This window comes from Schistosoma haematobium, chromosome 7 (genome assembly GCF_000699445.3).
Source record: "Schistosoma haematobium chromosome 7, whole genome shotgun sequence".
NCBI classification, from domain to species: Eukaryota; Metazoa; Platyhelminthes; class Trematoda; order Strigeidida; family Schistosomatidae; genus Schistosoma; species Schistosoma haematobium.
This window is the reverse complement of record NC_067202.1, coordinates 11,997,461-12,018,476: the sequence shown is the minus strand read 5'-3', so window position 1 is coordinate 12,018,476 and position 21,016 is coordinate 11,997,461. Positions and strand designations below refer to the sequence as shown.

Genomic DNA, 21,016 nt, shown 5'->3' with positions numbered 1-21,016 from the left:
ATTTGAAGTGAGGACCAGAGTCAGACAAGGCTGTCTCCTCCCCCCCTTCTCTTGTTCTATTATTATTATTATTATTAAACGCTCTATTCAATATTATAGTTTGGGCACAATATAGAATTCTCAGCATCCTCAGATATCAAGGGAAGCACAGAATATAGTGGACGGCTTGCTTGTGATTAGGCGATTTGGACTTCAGACATAACTAAGCTTCTCCATCCCATACACGTCAACATATGCAGGTGAAGACAATCAGTATAGTAGAAGCCCCTGTATCAGTAGGCTTCAACATACACAAGGAAAAAGTCAAGGTCCTCAAATACAACACGAAGAACACTAACCCATTCATACTTGATGGAGAAACTCAGTAAGAGGTGGAAAAATTCACGTATCTGGGTAGCATCATCAATCAACAAGGAGGATTCGATGCAGATGTGAGGACAAGGATTGGCGAAGTAAGGGTAGCATTTCTACAGTTGATGAATATACGCAACTCAAAACAACTGTCTGTGAACCAATATGGAAGTGAGAATCTTCAATACAAACGTCAACACAGTTCTACTGTATGGAGCTGAAACTTGGCAAACTACTACAATGATCATCGACAATGTACAAGTATTTATGAACAATTGTCTACACAAGGTACTCAATGTCCTTTTGTCGGATACTATCAGCAGCAGTCTAATATTGAAGGGAACAAGCCAGCTTCCAGTTGAGGAGAAAATTAGGAAGTGACGCAGGACATCAAAGTATGTCACGTGTCAAGCGTCAACTTGGAATCGTGAAGGGAAACGGGAAAGAGGAAGACCAAGGAACACACTACATCGGGAAATAGAATCAAACACCTAAAAATTGAACTTCATGAATTGTTTGAAGTTAGACATTAAAACCGTCGAATGTCGACTCAGTGATCGAGAGGTTAAGCGTTCGTGCGTGAGATCAATAGGTCCTGTGTTCGAATCACACCACAATACAATAGTTTTCATGGTTGAAAATCAATCTTCAACGTATTTATCTACATGCTAGTGGAACAACGTCAGGAGATGCAGTCCCATGGTACTCAATGTCCTTTTACCGGATACTATCAACAACAGTCTAATATTGTAGAGAACAAACCACCTTTCAAATGAGGAGGAAATTAGGAAAAGATGTTGGAACTGCATAGAAAACACATTGATAAAATCATCAAACTGTATCATGAATCTGATCCTAACTTAGATTGCTGAAGATTAAAGGAAAACTAAAACATATTGAATCATGAACTGGAAGCAGACATGAATAGGAAGAATAGAAATTGGAAAATATTGTCTAGGACGGAATTCGGTGGCGAATAGGGGTTGGCAGCCTATGTTCCTTCACAAGTGTTAACAGGAGTAAGTAACCAAAGATATTTATAACAAACTATTTTCCTAGTACATTGCCATTTCATTTCCATATACTACATCAAAGTTACATATGAAGTTGGTTCGTTAATTGTATTAATCAAAATACATTATTATTCTATGCAACATTATTTGTATATGAACATCATTGAATGCATCATTTATATAAGTAAGCTAAATGATAAGAATCATAAATCCCTGTTAAAGATTCTTTGAGCTGAATGATTTTTATTGTAAAGTTTTTGTTGTCATTCCAAACATAATCACCGACTCAGTCTTCTATTCTGACTATGGAAATAAAGAAGAAGAAGAAGAAGAAACAATTAATCATAATTTAGCCATAATAGGTGAATAGATACACATGTACACGTGTAATCTATTACAGAAAAAAAATCTCTTAATGATTTTGTTTACTTAGAAAATCGTATGATTATAGGGTGTATTTGTATTTCTGTGTATGTATAAATAACCTTGAAAGTATCTTTATATGATTCAGATGTAAAGTAAACAGTTTCCATGAGATTCCAATCATCTTATGACCTATATATCAATAAGTTGCATGTGTATTATAGATAATAAATATCGATGAAATAGAATCATTGTACATAGATACAAGATAATAAATTAGTAATGATTTTTTTTTGAATCATTTATAAATGCTGAAATTATCAGGAGGGGTTTGTGGAGATTTTAGAAATTTTCACAGATTGAAATCATGAGTCAGTTGAAGCTAGACCACTATGGAAAACCTGGAAGCACCGGACGGCCGTTTCGAGTTCAAGAGATACTCCTGGTGTTCTAGTGGGAAGCCGTTACCAGTGGAGTTAGACCAGGTCTGTTGTGAGATATTAGCTCACTGAAGACAATGGTATACCGTGGCGCAGCTTCGTGGATTGGTTGAAGTTAGACATTAACCCCGTTGGATGCCGGCTCAGTGGTCTAATGGTTAAGTGCTCGCGCGCGAAGCCAGTAAGTCCTGAGTTCGAATCCCTCGGGGTGCAGGATCGTGGATGCACACTGCTGAGGGGTCCCGTACTAGGACGAAACGGCCGTCCAGTGCTTCCAGGTTTTCCATGGTGGTCTAGCTTCAATCGACTCATGATTTCAATCTGTGAAAATACTGAAATCATCAGAAAGGGGTTTTATGGATATTATAGGAAATTAAATAGTTGAATCCATGAGTCAATTGAAGCTAGACTATCGATGGAAAACCCGGAAGCATTGGACGGTCGTATCTTCTTAGTATGGGACTGCTCAGCGGTGCTCATTCACGATCCCACACTCAGGAATCGAACCCATAAACTTCAGTCAAGCGCGCGAATGCCTAACGTCTAGACCCCAAATGCCTTGGTACGGCCGAGAGTGGGGAGAGTCAACTCTCCCTCTCGAAATGCTCTCACATGCTTACCTGCATATAGCCACTGATAGGGAAATCTTACTCACCGCCTTCTTGTAGCATCACTGTTGTCTACAAAATTGAGAGGACGAAAAGCGAAAAAGGCGGTATTCATAATAATTGGTCACTGGATGGTAATCTGTGCTATATTACCTTGCTTTGAGTATCTACCAAATCTACTCTCTTAGTTAACCTCACTGTTCTTATATGAAGTGACACCTTGATCTGACGCTCACTTATGTCAGGCTTTTCGTTATTACTGACCACTAACTTAGTTATTATTATGCTCGCTAAATGATCTCTGAGCTAATTAACTGAGATGCTGTAATCGTGGAAGTGACTCAATTTCTTCTCTCCCTACCTTACCTAAGTTGCTTAGTAAATACTATAAGTTCTGATGTCAGTATGATGATTACAAGATATTCTCTATTTATCAACAAACAAAGTTTACTGTCGAGTTCCCTTATCCATGTACAATAGGCGTGTTGCCTACGAAATTGAGAGGACGGAAAGCGAATATCTGACGCACTAACCGGGTTGGTTGATACGGAGGATCCACCTAGGGGAGGTCAGTCAGTCAGCTACAACGTAGGACCAGGCACATATATGAATCGGTCCAAGTTGCCATACTGCATTAACACAACAAGATGGACACTGGATTCATAAAAGTAGTTAATTCAGAGGTGGTAATATATAAAAGAAAGATTCCAATAAGGATATAGTACAGGAAGAAAGAATTAGTTGGTAGAAAGAAAGATATGAAGCAATTTTAATCTCTTAGTTTAAGGGAAGACAGAGAGTGTATACACCTACGCCATTGTGATCGATTATGAGCCATGTCATCAAGAGTCTCCAACCATTGGTTACGATAGTCATGCGGACCCCAACCAAGTAGTCTGCATCTACCAACATGGCTCAGACTAGAAGTTAGTGATTTCAAGCACTGATGCCACGTTTTGGTTTGGCCGCCCCCAAACTTTCTTCCAACCATCTCCAATACAGGTTAGCACTGCACGTCGTGGTAATCAATGTTCGGACGTACGTAACACGTGTCCCAACCATCTCAGTCGATGACGATTCACAACCTCATCAACTGATTTACCATCATCATTCCCTAATGCTCCTACGTCTAACCTCACTATTACTTACCCGGTGATCCCAGCAGACGCCAGCAATATTTCTGAGGCATCTGTGGTCAAATACTAGTAGCTTACGAGTGTCTTCTACTGTCAATGGCCATTTTTTGCGGCCTTAAAGTAGAACGGAACAAACTGCCGCGCAGTACACTCGTCCTTTTATTGATAGACGGATATCTCCCCTTCGCCAAAGGTGACGTAAGTTGGCAAAAGCCAAACGAGATTTTCGAATCCATGCTGAAATTTCGTCAGACACCAACCCATTAGGGCTGATCAGACTTCCAAGATAAGTGAAGTTGTCAACGCGTTCGACTATTTCACTCCCTATCCTTAGTTCAGGTGTTGACGCAGACCAATCCTGAAGCAACAACTTGCATTTAGAGGGAGAGAAACGCATCCCAAACATTCTGGCATTGTTGATGAGTGCTACCAAAAGACACTTCATTTTATCAGCGTCTTCACCAAACAGGACTATGTCATCTGCGTATTCTAAGTCGATAAGTGGTGCACATGGACTTTAGGATCCTGAGGGGACACATGTTGTATTGACCACTTGTTAGTCACCGGCTACTATGGGAATGCATCTCCTCACGTTGTTCCACTGCTTTGTGGATCGGACCTTTACGTTGGAGTGTGGCCTCCTGAGAGAACCACCTGGTTCGGTCTGGGCATCCGGGCAGCATCACATCTCACACACAAATCAATTGACTTGTGCGGCACATATGTATCCGGTGCCTCTGTGTACCAATATTTCTGTGTTCAAATAAATAAATAAATCGTTATATAATATACATTCTTAATTTTGAGCACTAAACTATTGTATATTATGATATATTGAATGATCATTTCTAGACAATCAATATAAGTGAATATGTTATGCAATAACACAATTACTTCTAAAGAGACTAAGGTGCTCACTTGCTGAAGTTACTTCAAGTCTCCCAATTGGAAATTGTACATACATTATAGACTGAACAAAACTTACGTAATTTATGGATTTTATCACAACTGATTGATCACTGGGTGTTGATCAATGTCATACATGTCCAGTCCTTATTGGTGCAGACCGAATGCTATCGATCATGTTGCAATGTGGCCACCGGTCTAGGTGACTCGACACTGCGGGCACCATGTATTGAGATTAGATGGTGGTTGGAGGTAATCAACAGGAAACCCTGAACCCGGGTTTCGTCCTACTTGGCACTCGTCAGCAAGGTGTACCTGTAATCTTGAGGGAACTGGTGCTCCTTGGCGGTGTCGAGTCACCTGGACTGGTGGCCACATTGCATCATGGTCGATAGCATTCCATCTGCACTAATAATAAGGACTTGACACACATGACATTGATCACCACCCAGTGATCAATCAATCATGATTACATCTCAGTCCTACAGGAGGTTGGTCTCGGCCCGGATATCCCAGTGGTAACGTCTCTGATTGTGAAGCTGGGTGATACGGGATCGAATGCGTCAGGGAGCACCAGTTCTCTCAAGATTCCGAGCACACATTGCTGACGAGTGCCAAGTAACACGAAACCCGAGTCCAGGGTTTCCTGTCGACTACCTCCAACCACCATCTTATGGATTTTATTTCAAAAGTATTAAAGAGGCAAAGAAGAATACATCAGTCAATTTTAGTTGATATCAGTAATCAATAAAAGTTCTGATAGGGGATGTATGAAATATAAAATAAATTTAAATATGAAGTTAAGATTAAACAACTCAAATGTGCTCATCTACTGAGTTGTTTATTTGTAATGGATTTACCGGAAGTAGATAATTGAATGTTAAAACAAAATTCATCGATCTTATTACATTAAAATAATCGATAAGAACACCATTTCAAAGATTCAATCTGTATTGTCCTCTTTAATTGGATTAGTAATTAAAAGTAAATCTATACTTGATTATGAACTGTACTATTGAGGATAATGACTAGTGACAATATAGTAGTTAGATAGAACAGAGTTCGAATGTAGATAAGCATCGAATACACAAACTTTACCAATTCACTTTGAATGAATTCCAGAAGGGATACAAGTAAATATGTAAGATAATAACACAAAGGGTAGGATCCAATGCTTCTAAATAAAAATATTGCTTAAGCTTTAAATTATTAAGTTGATATCTTAAGCCTCAATTAGTTAACGGCTTTTAATCCTAGATATGATAGCTGTTTTATTTCCAATATTACCAGTAAAATTTCCAGACACTGAAATGATCTTCCACAATCTATCTATGAGATAAAATCATTCCCATCCTTTTTTTCTCTACATCGGTAACTATTATTCCTCTGAAAATGGTATATCATATTCCCTAAGTGAGAATATAGGGACTTTGAATGTTTAATCGTTTTCATTACTGTGTGACCATCGTAAACAGTGATTGGAGAATCTTGGTGACATGGCTCATAATCGATCACAATGGTGTAGGTGTATACACTCTCTGTCTTCCCTTAAACTATGAGATTAAAATAGCTTCATATCTTTCTACGTACTAATTCTTTCTTCCTGTACTATATCCTTATATGCAATCTTTCTTTTATATATTCCCACTATTAAATTAACTACTTCTATGTATTCGATGTTCATCTTGTTGTGTTAATGCAGTATGGCAATTTGAACCGATACTCATCTGTGCCTGGGTTGTTGTTCCGTGCTCTCTGTTTGCATTTCATTTTCTCTAGTTGTACATTATTATAATCAATTCGTTATGGCGCAGGAAATGACCTTAAATGCACTGTTCATAGATCAACAGGACATCCAATTAAAATGAGTTCCAGGCTGATGTCTTTTATTGCTGTAATATATGTGAAAAATGTAATATCTAAACAATTTTTGTAAAAGAACACTTCAAAATAATCTAATATCTGTCCTCTACATTTAATATTACTATCTATATCAAGTTGATCATGCCTATAAACTGGCATAAATTATGTCATTGTTACTTTCAGAATAATATTATTTATTAATGATAAAGCTTCGTAAGCCATAAGTTACATCTAGAATTTGGGAAATCAAACTTAAATCTAACAACTAAATACAGTACACAATTATAGTATAGTTTAGAAGTTTGTAGAGTTAGTGGGTTATATGCAATGCAGAACACAGGATATATCTACATCATTTCAAGTTGTCGTATAAATCAATATACATGGTACATTCATCAGACGATATGAAATGTTTTCTCTCTCTCTCTCTTACATGGACACATTAATAACCAATTAATGAGGTTAAGTTTGTATTATTGGCTTTATTCTGTATTCTTTTTTTGTACAATATAGAATTCTGAACAAAAAATATTCCAACAAGTTTACGTTTCTTATTTCTTGGTTGATCGTGATGATAAATATGGAGTGGTTGCCAGTTAGATGTTAGCATTTCCGGAATCGATATCTGATTAATGTCGATTCTTTTCGATGCATATTGCCAGAAACTACTATGTCCCTGATTGGGCCCTTCTGTAACTTGTACAGCGAATGGTCGTAAACTTTTTCATAAACACGCTTGAATAGGTTATGCAATTAATAAACATAATGATGTATTGAAATAAACAAAAACAGATAACTTGTTGAAATATCTAAATGCCAGGAACAAGTAGCCCAGATATTCGACCAGGCCGCCAGTTGATTGCTATTATTAAATGATTAAATAAACGACAGTAGATTATGAAGTATCTTTAATATCTTCTACACAGTGAGAAGAAAAAGGGAAACGTAATTAAAAAATGCCTTGGTAACTAACTACAACTCCAAGTACTAAGTGGTAAAGCCACACCTAATTTGTGTGTGTGTGTGTATGCGTGTATGTATGTATGTTCGATATCGATGAAGTAGTTCAAATTCAATGTTAACAAAACAAAATAATCACTGAAGTAACATTCAAACTTAAAATAGAACCAGATAATAAAAATTGATTAGATAATGTACTACTAAATAATAAGTTGGAATAGAAAACCAATTTATCATAAGATAATCCACTTTGTAATCATATGATATTAAAGAGTTGATGGCATCCCAATCAAGATATTGTAGTAATTAGTCTGAAAATTTGTATGATAGAAATTTAATTTAGAAGATCCTGGGCTTAATTTCATATGTCCATTATCAAATACTTCTAAATGAAGGATGATGTAGATGTTTCAAAGGTTTCCCAATTTCTGATAGTTAACTAGTTGATGTTACTAGTATAGGGGTTGTGGAGATTACTAAGTTGTTTTTTTATTGAGATCATGAACCGATTGATGTTAGACCACCTTTGGAAACCTGGAAGCACTGGATGACCGTTTCGTCCTATTGTGGGACTCCTCAGCATCCACGATCCCGCTCGCGCGCGAACGTTTAACCTACTGGACCACTGAGCCGGCATCCAATGGTGATAGTGTCTAACATCAACCAATCCACGAAATCGCGCGACCAACTTCCATTTTACTGAAGTAGATACCTGTCTCTACCCGACATGAATTAGCTCTATGTTAGTTGGTCGCGAAATCTATGAGCAGGGAGACGGCTTTCCGAAAATTTCATACAATTAGTTCCCTTTATGAATCCAAATAAAGCCAGAACAAATATTGATGCAGAATAATATGAATTCATTATATTTCATGGTTTCTCGTCGGCTGCTTACAACCATATATGTATTAGGGACCCTACTTTAATGATAGTCAAGCTAAGAGTATATTTCAGGAACAACTAGAAAAACAGTTAGGCAGCCATGCATGTGATGCCCACCCCGAGGCAGCATGGAATGATATCCGAAAAGCTGTGGAAACAGCAGTGATATCTGCTAGTAAGGTAAACCAGAAGGTTAGGGAGCAACACTGGATCTCAGCAGCATCTATCGCACTGATAGATGATCGGAAACTCATTCGACCTGGCTCTGAACATAGTGAAGAGCGGAGTCAGCTTACGCGCAAGCTGACAAGAAGTCTACGCAATGATCGGGAACAGTGGTGGGTAGCGAAAGCAAGAGAGATGGAAAAGGCAGCGGCAATAGGTAATAGCAGACAATTGTTCAGACTCGTTAAGGAAACCGGAATTAGGAACCCGACCGTTAGCGAAACAATCTCAGAGAAAGATGGACATATTATTCATTCTCAATCCAGGAGATTGGATCGATGGGCAGAACACTTCAGGGTTCAGTTCAATTGGCCTTCATCCACGCTTCGGTTTCCCACGATCTCTAGTCAACCTGAATGGCAAGTTAATGTAAGTCCTCCGTCCCTTTACGAAGTTGAAAAAGCTATAGGAAATCTGAAGCGAGGGAGAGCAGCAGGCCCTGACAGGTTTACTCCTGAGATTTTTAAGGACGGTGGTCCAGTATTAGCAATGAGATTAACTGAGGTCTTAGGTAGAATTTGGGAACTGGACGTAATCCCATCTGACTGGTCTCAATCACTGATTGTGCCAGTCTATAAGAAGGCACAAAAGTCCTCTTGTGACAATCACAGAGGAATCAGTTTGACTAATATAGTGTCTAAAATATTAGCCTCAATAATACTTCGACGCCTAATCAAAGCTCGTGAAGAGCAGATTAGAGAAAACCAGGCTGGATTTCGACGTGGTTGTAGGACATACACAGATTCAGACACCCTACAATCGTAATATTTCTCGACCTTAAGGCAGTATTTGACTCGGTTGATCGTGAGGTTCTGTGGCAGTGTTTGTCACTGAAAGAAGTACCAAAGAAGTACATTAACCTTATACAGGCTCTCTACTCGAGCACATCTGGTCGAGTGAGAGCTTATGGCGAACTGTCATCAGAATTGATTACCTCAAGTGGTGTTTGTCGGGGCTGTCCGCTCTCTTCATTCTTATTTAACTTTGTCGTTGACGTCCTTTTTGGTGAAGACGCTGACAAAATGCAGTCTTCCCACCACTCTAAGCAACAATGAAGGCATGTTCCTTTCCTCCTCAAAATGCAAAATGTTGCTTCAGGATTGGGTTGCATCAACACCCGAACTAATGATAGAGTGTGAAGTAGTTCAGCGTGTCGATCGCTTCACTTATATTGGAAGTCTCATCAGCCCTTGTGGACTGGTGTGTGACGAAATCCCAGCATGGATACAGAAGGCTCGACTAGCTTTTGCCAACTTGCGTCATTTATGGCGCAGGTGAGGTATCCGTCTATCAACCAAAGGACGACTTTACTGTATAGCAGTTCGTTCCGTCCTACTTCATGGCAGTGAAACATGACCGGTAAGAGTAGAGGATATTCGTAAGTTACTAGTGTTTGATCATAGGTGTCTTCGAAACATTGCTCGTATATCCTGCGATCACTGAGTAAGCAATGCAGTTGTTAGGAAACGGATACTAAGTAAGGATGGCAAATCAATTGATGAAGTGGTGAAACTTCACCAGTTGACATGGCTGGAACACGGATTACGTATACCTAACCACCGACCGCCCCGACAAGCGATGTTTCATGGTGTAGGAGTAGGTTGGAAGAAAGCTAGGGACCGCCACACCGAGACATAGCACAAATCCATAAAGTCACTGACAAGTGGACTGCACCATGTTGGTAGGTGTAAACTACCTGGTTGGGAACCGCGAGATGATAGCAACCGATGGTTAGAGACCTTGAATGACATGGGTCAAAATCGTTTGCAATGTCGCAGGTGCATCCACTCTTTGTGTTCTCCCAAATTCTTATCTTCTGAATTCTTCATACTCCTTTCTTTGTCACTATCCAAATTTGTTTTACTGGATTATACTCCTTAAATAACATCTTCAAGCTCTAATGTTTCCGATTACTGCTTATACTCTTACTAACTCTACGACGATAGGATTTGAGTCGACAACTGCATCTCTGTGCTAATTTGGTATGGCAACTCAAACTGATTTACGTACGTACGAAGTTCTACGTTGTTCTGACTGACTGTTTTTTCGGTTATTAGTTTTATTCCTCTCCCATTACCGAATTCTTAAACCACCCTTTCGTCCACAATTTATCTTATCAGTCTCTGAACTCCACTCAACGTATACACCACCCATCCGTAATGTTTCCTTGATTCTAACACCTAATAACCTTTGACCTGTTCTTGCACATGTATATATTGATAACCTTTGTCATTCCAATCCTTTACATTCACTTGTCAATTGATTTCACACCATATCTTATCTCAATGTAAAATTCTAATACATATTTGGTTGTAAGTAGCTGACGAGAAACCATGAAATATAATGAATTCATATTATTCTGCATCGATATTTGAACTGGCTTTATTTTATAAACTAGGTTGTTCGAGTCTGCTACTGAAATATACACGAGTAAAAACAGCTACACGAGTGAATCAGGAGTAGGAATCACTTATTAAGTAACCGAATAAAAAAACATATGCATAAACTCATTCATAAACCTGTATTCTATGTTTACTTGTATCTTCCTATTGTTATTTAGGACTGCAATTGACTATTCAATATAACTTCACCCCATTGCACAAGCAAGTGGTTAGCAGGACTCAGGAGCTAAGTGGATAACGCAGTGGTGTTTGAAGCGAACGGTACTGGGTTCGAGTCCCAGAGTGAACATAAACTCTGAGATGCAGGTATATCCAGCTGACGAGTCCCGAACAGGAAACGCGAGCCCTGGATCCCATTGCTAGCCACTATCTTTGTCGATATCAATCTTCTTCAAAAAATCAAGGATCTTTAGCCTATTGGATGTGTTCATTTTCTCGGCAATTTAAGCTATATTTCGACCAATATCATGAGTCCATCAAGATCCCTCACTTATTATTTGGCTTATACCTAATCAAGCATAAACAACAAGTTATGAAAACTCAGAAGTGCGTAATATTTATTGAATAAACTATTGAGAATTATTAAGTCTGTAACCATGACGTAAATTAACATTTGAATCCCATACTCAACAATAAATATATATATTTCAGTAGTTGAGTTCAATAGTCAATTAAAGCTAGACCACCATGGAAAACCTGGAGGCAGTGGACGGCCGTTTCGTCCGATTGTGAGACTCCTTATCAATGCGCAACCACGATCCCGTCCCGTGAGATTCCAACCCAGGACCTATCGGTCTCACGCGCGAACGTTTAGACCACTGAGACGGCATCCAATGGTGTTAATGTTTAACTTCAACTAACCCACAGAATTGAGCGACATATCGACTATTATCTTCAGTGAATTACTATGTCACAACAGACCAGGTTGAAATCCACTGGTCACTGCTTCGCACCAGAACTCCAGTCACTAGCGAGCATATGTTGATTAGTATTAGAATGTTTTTGTGGACATTTCAATTCCAGGTTTTCCATGGTGATCTAGCTTGAATTGATTCATGATCTCAACTATTGAAATTAACATAATATGTTTGAGATACTCTACAACAACCAGGGATTATTCATCAGTAGGCTTTGCTGTAAATACTATTACAATCTAAACATACATTCATAATTGTGATAACACTGAAAGGTTTCTTTTCTCCTTTATCCCAACCTTTTTCAACAAATAAAGATAATATGCATGTGATTCATATTTAAATTTTGCAATTCTATAAAAATTAAACATTTCATGCAAATCCACATATAGGTAATTAACTGTTCTAAGCAAAACGTGGGCGAAAAAGAAAAGGTGAAAGAAGATACACAGTATGTGTGTGTGTGTGTATGTATGTATGAACTGATCCACATATATGAATCTACACTGATAGAAATAGTGTACTTTTTTGTTTTCACTGCGTACAAGACAGAAGGATAAAACTAATGTTTATCATTATCAAATAGATAACATGAATTAAAACTATACAAAATTCCAATAATTAAATATTGTTTTATTTCTTCTTTTGCCTCCCCCCCCGTTTTTTTTGTTTCTATGTTTTCATTAAATTAAATATGATAGATAAACAGAATGACAAAGAAAACAAAAAGAAGAAACTAAACAATTTTACACTATTCTTATCGATTTGAAGCTTTCTCTTCAATTTTACGACATATTTCTTTAGTATATTGAGAACAAGTTGAACGACCGCCAAGATCCGCCGTAAGATACTATTGAAAATAATAAGAATAAAACAAACAAAATGAACCATTGAACAACATTATAAAAAAATTTAATAATTACTGACAGAAATCAATGAAGGTTATAGGGTAGATATATGAGTCGATTCAAGTTGTTGTAATACAAAAAGAGATGAAATGATTAAGATGAATAATAATAATCCAGTAGAAAACAATGAATGAGGAAGAATAAACATTGAAAATATGAGTTGAAATACTGAAACGTAAAATCTAGATAAACAATAAATGTATTAGAGTCATTGTGATCGATTCTGATCATGGTGATCTTGTGAACTCCAACTAAGTGTAATCTGCATCTACAAACATGACTAAGACTAACAGTCAATGATAACTACATGGAATGATATAATGTTATTGATTTGTCCGCTCTTAGCTTTCTTCTAACCTATTCATACACTAGGGAACAGAGTCGATCACGGTAATTCTCAGCAAGTGAACGGTTGAAAGCACATAAGTAAAAAAATGACAAAATTGTCTGTTTCTGAACAGATACAAAACTTATGGTTACAGAAAATGAAGAGCGAAAAATCTACACGAGCTCGATTCTGTATGCTGAAATACTAATAGCTGATAACGACAACAACAACATGTTGGCAGAATGTATTGGAAAAATATATGTACCCAGCAGCATGGGGAAATCGATCCCCACCCCCGAGTCCCAATACACAAGTTGGAATCTATGATGATCGGTATACTATAGTCAAAGAAATAAAGATGTTATCATTAAATAAATCAATATTTATTCAGATCCCTGAGAATAATGGAAGGTTTTTCTCGACTTTACAGATATATGCTTTATTGATGGATTCCAGATACTTCGAAACAAATTAGCTGCAATTCACTTTTTAATAATTGATTTTTTGACCGATTACCAACACTTACAGTGTTACAAGATGTTGTGCATATCTGTTAACTCAATGATTAAACTTTAAACTTGATGGGAAAAGCTTAACCAATATATATTACAGGTTACTAAATTTAGGAAGAAGGTAAAATTTCACAACTGCATTATAAAGTAAACTTGTAACCATTCATTAGACAAAATCAAGAATTATTCTACGAAACAAGTTAATAGAATGTATGAAAAGAAAATTAATTACGAAGGTCAAATTTGATAACTGAATGTAAAGATATGTTATCATATGAGGAGATATCTATTGTTGAACGATAAAAGAGTTGAAAATGGAAACAAAATGTGGTATTTGGCACTTGTTCAAAGTTTCCCTTAACATCCTTTAACCCATCATTTTACATCTGAACACAAAGCATGAGATATCAAGTCACTTAGATTAGTGAATGCATTGCAGCTTGATCGATAAAATTTGATCAGCACTAAGAAGAACTTGATATAACATATAACACTAGTCACCACAACTCAGTGATTAAACAATTGTGAATGCTGCCAAGTCCATTAAGATTATCTGACTTTGTATTTACAGTTAAAGTCTCAGCTTACAGTGGTTTAAGAGAACATTCCCTATATTTAATATCATATATATGTGAATATAATACACAAATAGAGAGAATACTATGGATAAATCCCCATCTATTCATATATCATTTAACACAGTTGCTAAGTGGACAACGTAATGACATTTGAAGCGAATAGTACTGGGTTTGAGTCCCGCGGAGTGATCATCAACTCGGAGATGTAGGTACATCTACTTGACTTGTACCAAATAGGACGAAATGCGTGTCAAATCAGATTCCACTGCTAGCCACTATCCATATCTTTGTTTAATTTAAATAGTTAATCACTATTAAACTGTCATTCATATACAATTTCGATCAATTTTTGTTCCTATGACCATTATTTTCACATTGTATGATGATATATATTACATTATATGTCTACTGAAAACTATCATGATAGTGTTTCCGAATAAATTTTCTAGTAAGTTTGCCAATATTGAGCTTTTTTTTTTTTCATCAAAAAAAGAATATTAAATTATGCAAATATTTCAATGTGACAAACAAAATATGTGATGAGTCAGTTAATGTTAACCTACAAGTATTATGGTAACAGTTTGCATAGTTGAAAGAAAAAACAAAATGAAATAGCAACTAGAAAATTGGATAGTTAAGTGTTTATATATATATGATATTAAATAGGTGTTTACAGAGTTTAATAATCCATTATACAATTCATTCAACCAGTGACTATAATTAAACAATTTATATTGATGAAGAAATTTTAGCGAAATGCAAAAACACGAGAAAAGAATAGAGAAATGACAGTGTTGAATTATAGATAAAAACTTGAAAAAAAAAGAAGACTTTATAGCCCCCACCACCACTTTCCTATTTGAAACAGTGGATTGATTAGAGGTAATATAGTTACCATAAATTATAGATTGGCTTTCCTACTTAAATGTATATCAATATCACGTGGATCTAAGATTGCTTGATATTATGTATAGGTATATATTATATTACAATATACAACTATTTATGAAGTACACTAGACTACCACCAATCATGGATCAGCTGATGTACGTATACACACACACACACACAAACTTAAGTTGTATAGGATATACATCTTGTGTAAACAGGTTTACTAGTGCTACATAAAGAAGTAAAATATAAGATTATAGTACTAAGAAAATAATACAGATTTGGTCAACAAAGTCACCCGTATGTATGATCATATTATTATGTATTATTTCAATCGGAAGTGTTATAGTTTGACTTATTCATTATCGTTTATATCTATTCATTCCTTATTGAAAAAAGTACCGAGTCATTCAAGTGTAAAGTTATGTTAGTTATTCAACTTTGATAGCACCAAGAAATGTTTCAGTCTTAAAATTACATCGATAATTATCAATTATAATACAGTAATAGTAGCATTTCATACTTCACTTATATAGTCAGTTTTATATGAAGAGTAATGAATGAAAATTGTAAGAAATACTTAAAACTATTACTATAATTATCCAGTCCTATATTGTTTATTATCATGGAGAGATTTGAAAAAGAAGTGAGTAAAAGTGTTGAGTAGGCTTTCGGAGAACTTCAACGGAGCCTCCAGAGGCCCAAAAGGAGCCGAAGAGTCCTAGCCAATCATAGCATGATAGAGCATTCTAGAATTCCAACGTGGCGTGCTACTATTGGTCAGTACATAATATGTCGTTAACGAATTGGCCGAAATATGATGTTGATTTAACAAACGTTAACATCTATAAATACCCATGTTTTCTGTACAAAAACGAACCTTGGAGTAAAGTGTTTCTCTCATACTTTGCGTCTCCCTTCTGGTGTTCAGGTCGCTGTATAGTTCTAGCGTGCGGGTTATCAGAATAGTTTGGGAACGAATATAGCGTCCAATCAGCAAGACATAACAAAAAGAAATTGAGGGATTTATTACAATTGTTAGTGGTATGTAAGCAAGAGGACAAATATCGACATTTCAATGAATGAATATTACAATTTTCAGTAATATCTCATTATAATGTCATATTCTGTTTTGCAAACAAAAACAAACTTTTAAGCAATGAAATCTAGGATACGCGTTTCGTCCCATTTGGGACGAGTCAACTGGATGTAGCCGCATCTTAGAGTTGATATTCACTCCGAGACTGGAAAAACAGACTTATTCTACAAAAACTGAAAAACTATATCTACAAAAAGAAAACTGAAAGAGAAGTTACTCTACTCTATACACATATATGTTGACCTAAACCACTGATTGAAAAGTGAACCCAAATGACTTCAACACCAATCACACATCTAATGGGGTGAAATGTAAACATCTACAATTTCGATCACAGTATAATGAATCAGAATCAACTATCTAATGTTATTTGCTTTATGCAAAGCTACTTTTATGATTTTGAAAGGTCCCTTATAATCGGTTGACATCACAATTTGACCGTTTTATAAACAGTCAGCAATAACGTATTCATTACGCCATTTTCAGCTTAGTTTTAATAAATATGATTGTTTTATTTAATGTAAACTGTTATTAGTATTGACCTTTTCAAGTGACCGATCAGATCAAATAATATACTTTTTTAACATCTATTATCAATTGTATCGTACGACGACGGTATGCGTAGTATCTTGTTAAACATAATTCAATATGATTGATTGAAATAATTTTGTAAAATATGTTTGCAATACATAATTCTATATAAGTAGTATAAAAGGATTGTAGAGATACGAGAAACAATAGCGTCAAAATGACTACGTGTTTTCAATGCACCAATCAAGCTGATGAATCCCAAATAGGACGAAACACTCGTCAAACTGGATTCCACTGCCAATCACCATACATTTCTTTTTAAAATGCTTGTGATTTAAGGTAATATCGAGGTGATTCGCATAGAATGCACGTATGCCAATACGAGACTGATTAATCGCCGTCCTAAACATTAATTGAAGGATTCAAACAATCAATACAAAAATCAGTTACTACTTATTATTAGTTGAAAATTGGATTATTGGATCTTGAGATGGTGGAGAAGATTTGTAGCTCAGGTGGATGATTTTGGTGGAGTTTTGTTCTCTGAGCTGGATGGTTTGGTCCAAACCATCCAGCTCAGAGAACAAAACTCCACCAAAAATTATTGGATCACTGAGTAACAGTTTCATTGTTAATACAAAAAAAGAGCCAAATTTAATATCATACTTTAAAAAAAAACAAGAATCCCATTCATAAAGATCGATTATGACAAATGTACTCTCATTGACATAAATAATCGATTATCAGTCGTACAAGTTTAATCGACTAGTTTCATTCAATCGAAAGTTGAAAATAGTCTAGTAGTAACAGAAATCATTGTACAATCAATATATGATGTATAGTCTTCTAAATAACCATTACAACACATACCCAGAGGAATATAACACAGAACCAAATTTTATTTATAGTAAACTACGATTATAATTTGTAACAAATAAGTAACAGACAACAATGATTACCAATGTAAGTTTTATAAGTAATAATTGTGAGTGAACCTATTATCAACTAGTCAGCAATCAATGAGACTTTTGTAAGAAAAAACTCTATATGATTTATTAACTATTATGATTGTAATAATTCCCGCTATGTCAAGTATCAAAATACTTTAACATTTTGTGATACCAGTTTACTTTTCTATTTCTTGTTCGCTCATTTCACGGTTTAAGTTACAGCTGGTTCTCGTATGACGGTTAACTTGGTTGCCTAAACTGAAATAATTAGAGCGAAATTCGAACTAAACAACAATTTTATATGAGCATTACTTGTTTTAACTACTACACAGAGGCTACTGTCCCAATTTGATACATTTAATTAAAATTAGCATAGGGGAGAATGTAGAATTTCTCTAGTTTAGATCACGAATTGCTCATAATTGGACCAGCACTGTGAACCTGGAAGCATTTGATGACTGTTTTGTCTTGGTACGGGACTCTTCACCAGTATGTATCCGTGATCCCACACGCATAACTAGAATTCAGGATCTTCGGTATTGTACCTGGATGCCACACCTCTAAACTACTGAGTGGGCATCCAACAGTGCTAATGTCTAGCTCCAATTAACCCACAATATTGCGTAACCTTCATTCATTGTTCGCGGTGGATGACTGTCTCATACTCGCAGTGGATTAACAGACTAGATTGTCACAACTCATAAGAGAAATTTTGCATTATTTGAGAAAGAAATTTCAAATTAGTAAACAACTATGATACTAGAAACACCAAATAAACCATAACATATATGATGATATTTGAAATAAATAGAAATGTACCTGTTCACAAGTAAAATTTCAAAATAAGTTGGATTAGTCAATTTGCATTATTTAAAAAAGAATGATTCAGTGTTACATGTTAATACAAATAGGAGTGATTGTAGGTAGTTGAAAAGAAGTCATGAAATATTTCGGCCTCAATTGTTGTTCTTATCATTGTCGAAACAATAGCTATACATCTGAGAAACTACAAATTGGTACAATCTCTTCTTCTACCATGATATTAATGTCTCATAATTTTCTTTCTATTCATACTTTTCTTCTTTCATAGCCATCTGGTTCCCCTTCTATTTTCTCCATAGACCTTTTACCCCCAACTGATTTATTTCTGTTTCTACGATCCTCCTGATTACATTTAATTTCAATTTCAACATTTTATCTTATCATGCTGAGCCTTCCTATCCCAATTATAATTCCCAAATCTATCGTTATGATGAATATTCAAAGTCCTAACAACAAAATTGTTATTATTCACGTGGTATTGTTTTACTTGAATCTTCCCATTGATGTTTAGGATTGCGATTGGTCAGTCACTTATTGGAATATGTGCATCCGGCACTGGGTTCGAGTTCCGGAGGGAACAACAACTCTGAGATGCAGGTACATCCAGGTGACGAGTCCCAAATAGGACAAAGCGCACGTTTATCTTTGTTTATAAAATTGTTATTAGTTTCTCTAATTAAAAAAGTAATGTCTTAATGTTTTTGTTTATTCTACTTCACTGTTACCATGTTTAACAAAATTTTATTATCATTATTATTGTAATTATTATCCTCCTGAAACAATACATATATACATATCTACGATTGTACAGCTTTGAAAATGAATTCATCGAATAAAGAACTTTTGGCTGAACCACTCTTTCTTATTTTATGTAGCAATGGATATATTCTATTTACATATACTGACAAAAGAGCACTAGAATTTACGAAAGATATATGTAATTCTTAATTGATTCTATACAACATGATAAAAATAATTATCATAACCGATCATTGAAGATATTGAGTCACATGGCTTAAAATTGGTGGTAATGGAGCCGATGCATTCACTCCACTATCATGAGATTTGTTGAAATTATTTTATACTTTTCTGTTTCTAGAATTCAGTCTTTTTTTCTTGAATAACATTTTACATATAATTAATCTTTTCTACTATCAATGATATTATTACTACTTCTACTTTAGTGGAGAACGCAATGACGTGAACATCAATTTTGTGATGAAGGTACATTCAGCTGACGAGTCTAAAATAGGACGAGACATGCGTCAAACTGGATTCCACTGCTAATCACAATTCATCTTTGCTTAAAAATACTCTGGTATTTGTTTTGATAGTTTCATTTGGGCTGAATGGATACGATGTGACCAACTTGATTAGATGTATATTTATATCCGATTTTATGTTACTTATAATCGACTAAATAAAAGAATATGATTGCACTACAATCAATGTTTGTTTTATAAAATATAAAGTTGAAGGTGGCAATGACTTACATACACACACACACACACACATTCTTTATCGAATCTAATTCATACTAACCAAGTATTAAATATATCACACATACAAGCTATTTTTAAGAGTAAGTTTAATTATCGGAAAAGGAGATCATAATACAATAAGCTAAACACAAATTCATAAACCAATTGATGAATAATGCATGAAAAGTTTGAATAGGGTTTGAGTTATGAAGTACAGTAATAAACTAATTTTGATCTTAATTACACCATTTTTAATTATAGAAAATTAAGTTTAGATGTATATTATTATTACAATTTCGATCATGGATACAAAAAAAATAGGCTCAACATTTTGTTAACTTGTAATAGAAACAAATAATGCATAATAGTCAACCTGGAGTCCCTCTGGGGCTACTACCAGTCCAAAGTTCAGATAAACGAGGAGGGTTGGGTATAGGGTTAACGACTCCATCCCGTAGAAAATTAACTCGCTAGAAAAAAAAAAAACACTAACCAGAAAAAAATAGTTCAAACCATTTAAACTCTACCCTGAGAGTTAGAAGATCTACATTTAGAAGAGTTATGACGTCTCATGATGAAAGCCGAGTTCATTCGGAAATCACAAGACTGACAACCAGAGCAATCATTAATTTAGGTACATGGAATGTAAATAGTAAGAAATGACAACCAATTATCACTTTTAAAAAAAAAGAATATTGTCCATAAACTGTTGAAACTATAAAGAATACCCTAAATAATGGTACTTTTTTATACTTAATACTGCTATATGAGTTTTTAAATTATTATTGTACGAATTTACTAAATTAAAGTTGTAAAATACTTCAATATGAGTTTAAAGATAAAAAGTTTTTTT

At 35.5% G+C, this 21,016-nt stretch overlaps 1 protein-coding gene across 2 annotated transcripts in view; it reads right to left on the bottom strand.

Moving 5' to 3' along the window:
- Positions 1-1,379: 1,379 nt before the first annotated feature.
- The window catches only part of IDH3A_1 (Isocitrate dehydrogenase [NAD] subunit alpha, mitochondrial), a 39,740-nt gene continuing 20,103 nt past the window's right edge, over positions 1,380-21,016 (bottom strand). The window contains exons 9-10 of one of the 2 annotated variants that reach the window (XM_051219588.1): positions 12,814-12,913; positions 1,380-1,667 (exon numbers count right to left, since the gene is read on the bottom strand). In XM_051219588.1, the coding sequence (XP_051064443.1) occupies positions 12,821-12,913 (93 nt within the window). In that variant the 3' untranslated portion in view covers positions 1,380-1,667; positions 12,814-12,820. Of the gene's footprint in view, positions 1,668-12,388; positions 12,914-21,016 lie in introns of those variants that run through there. The other variant, XM_051219589.1, reaches the window with a different exon arrangement.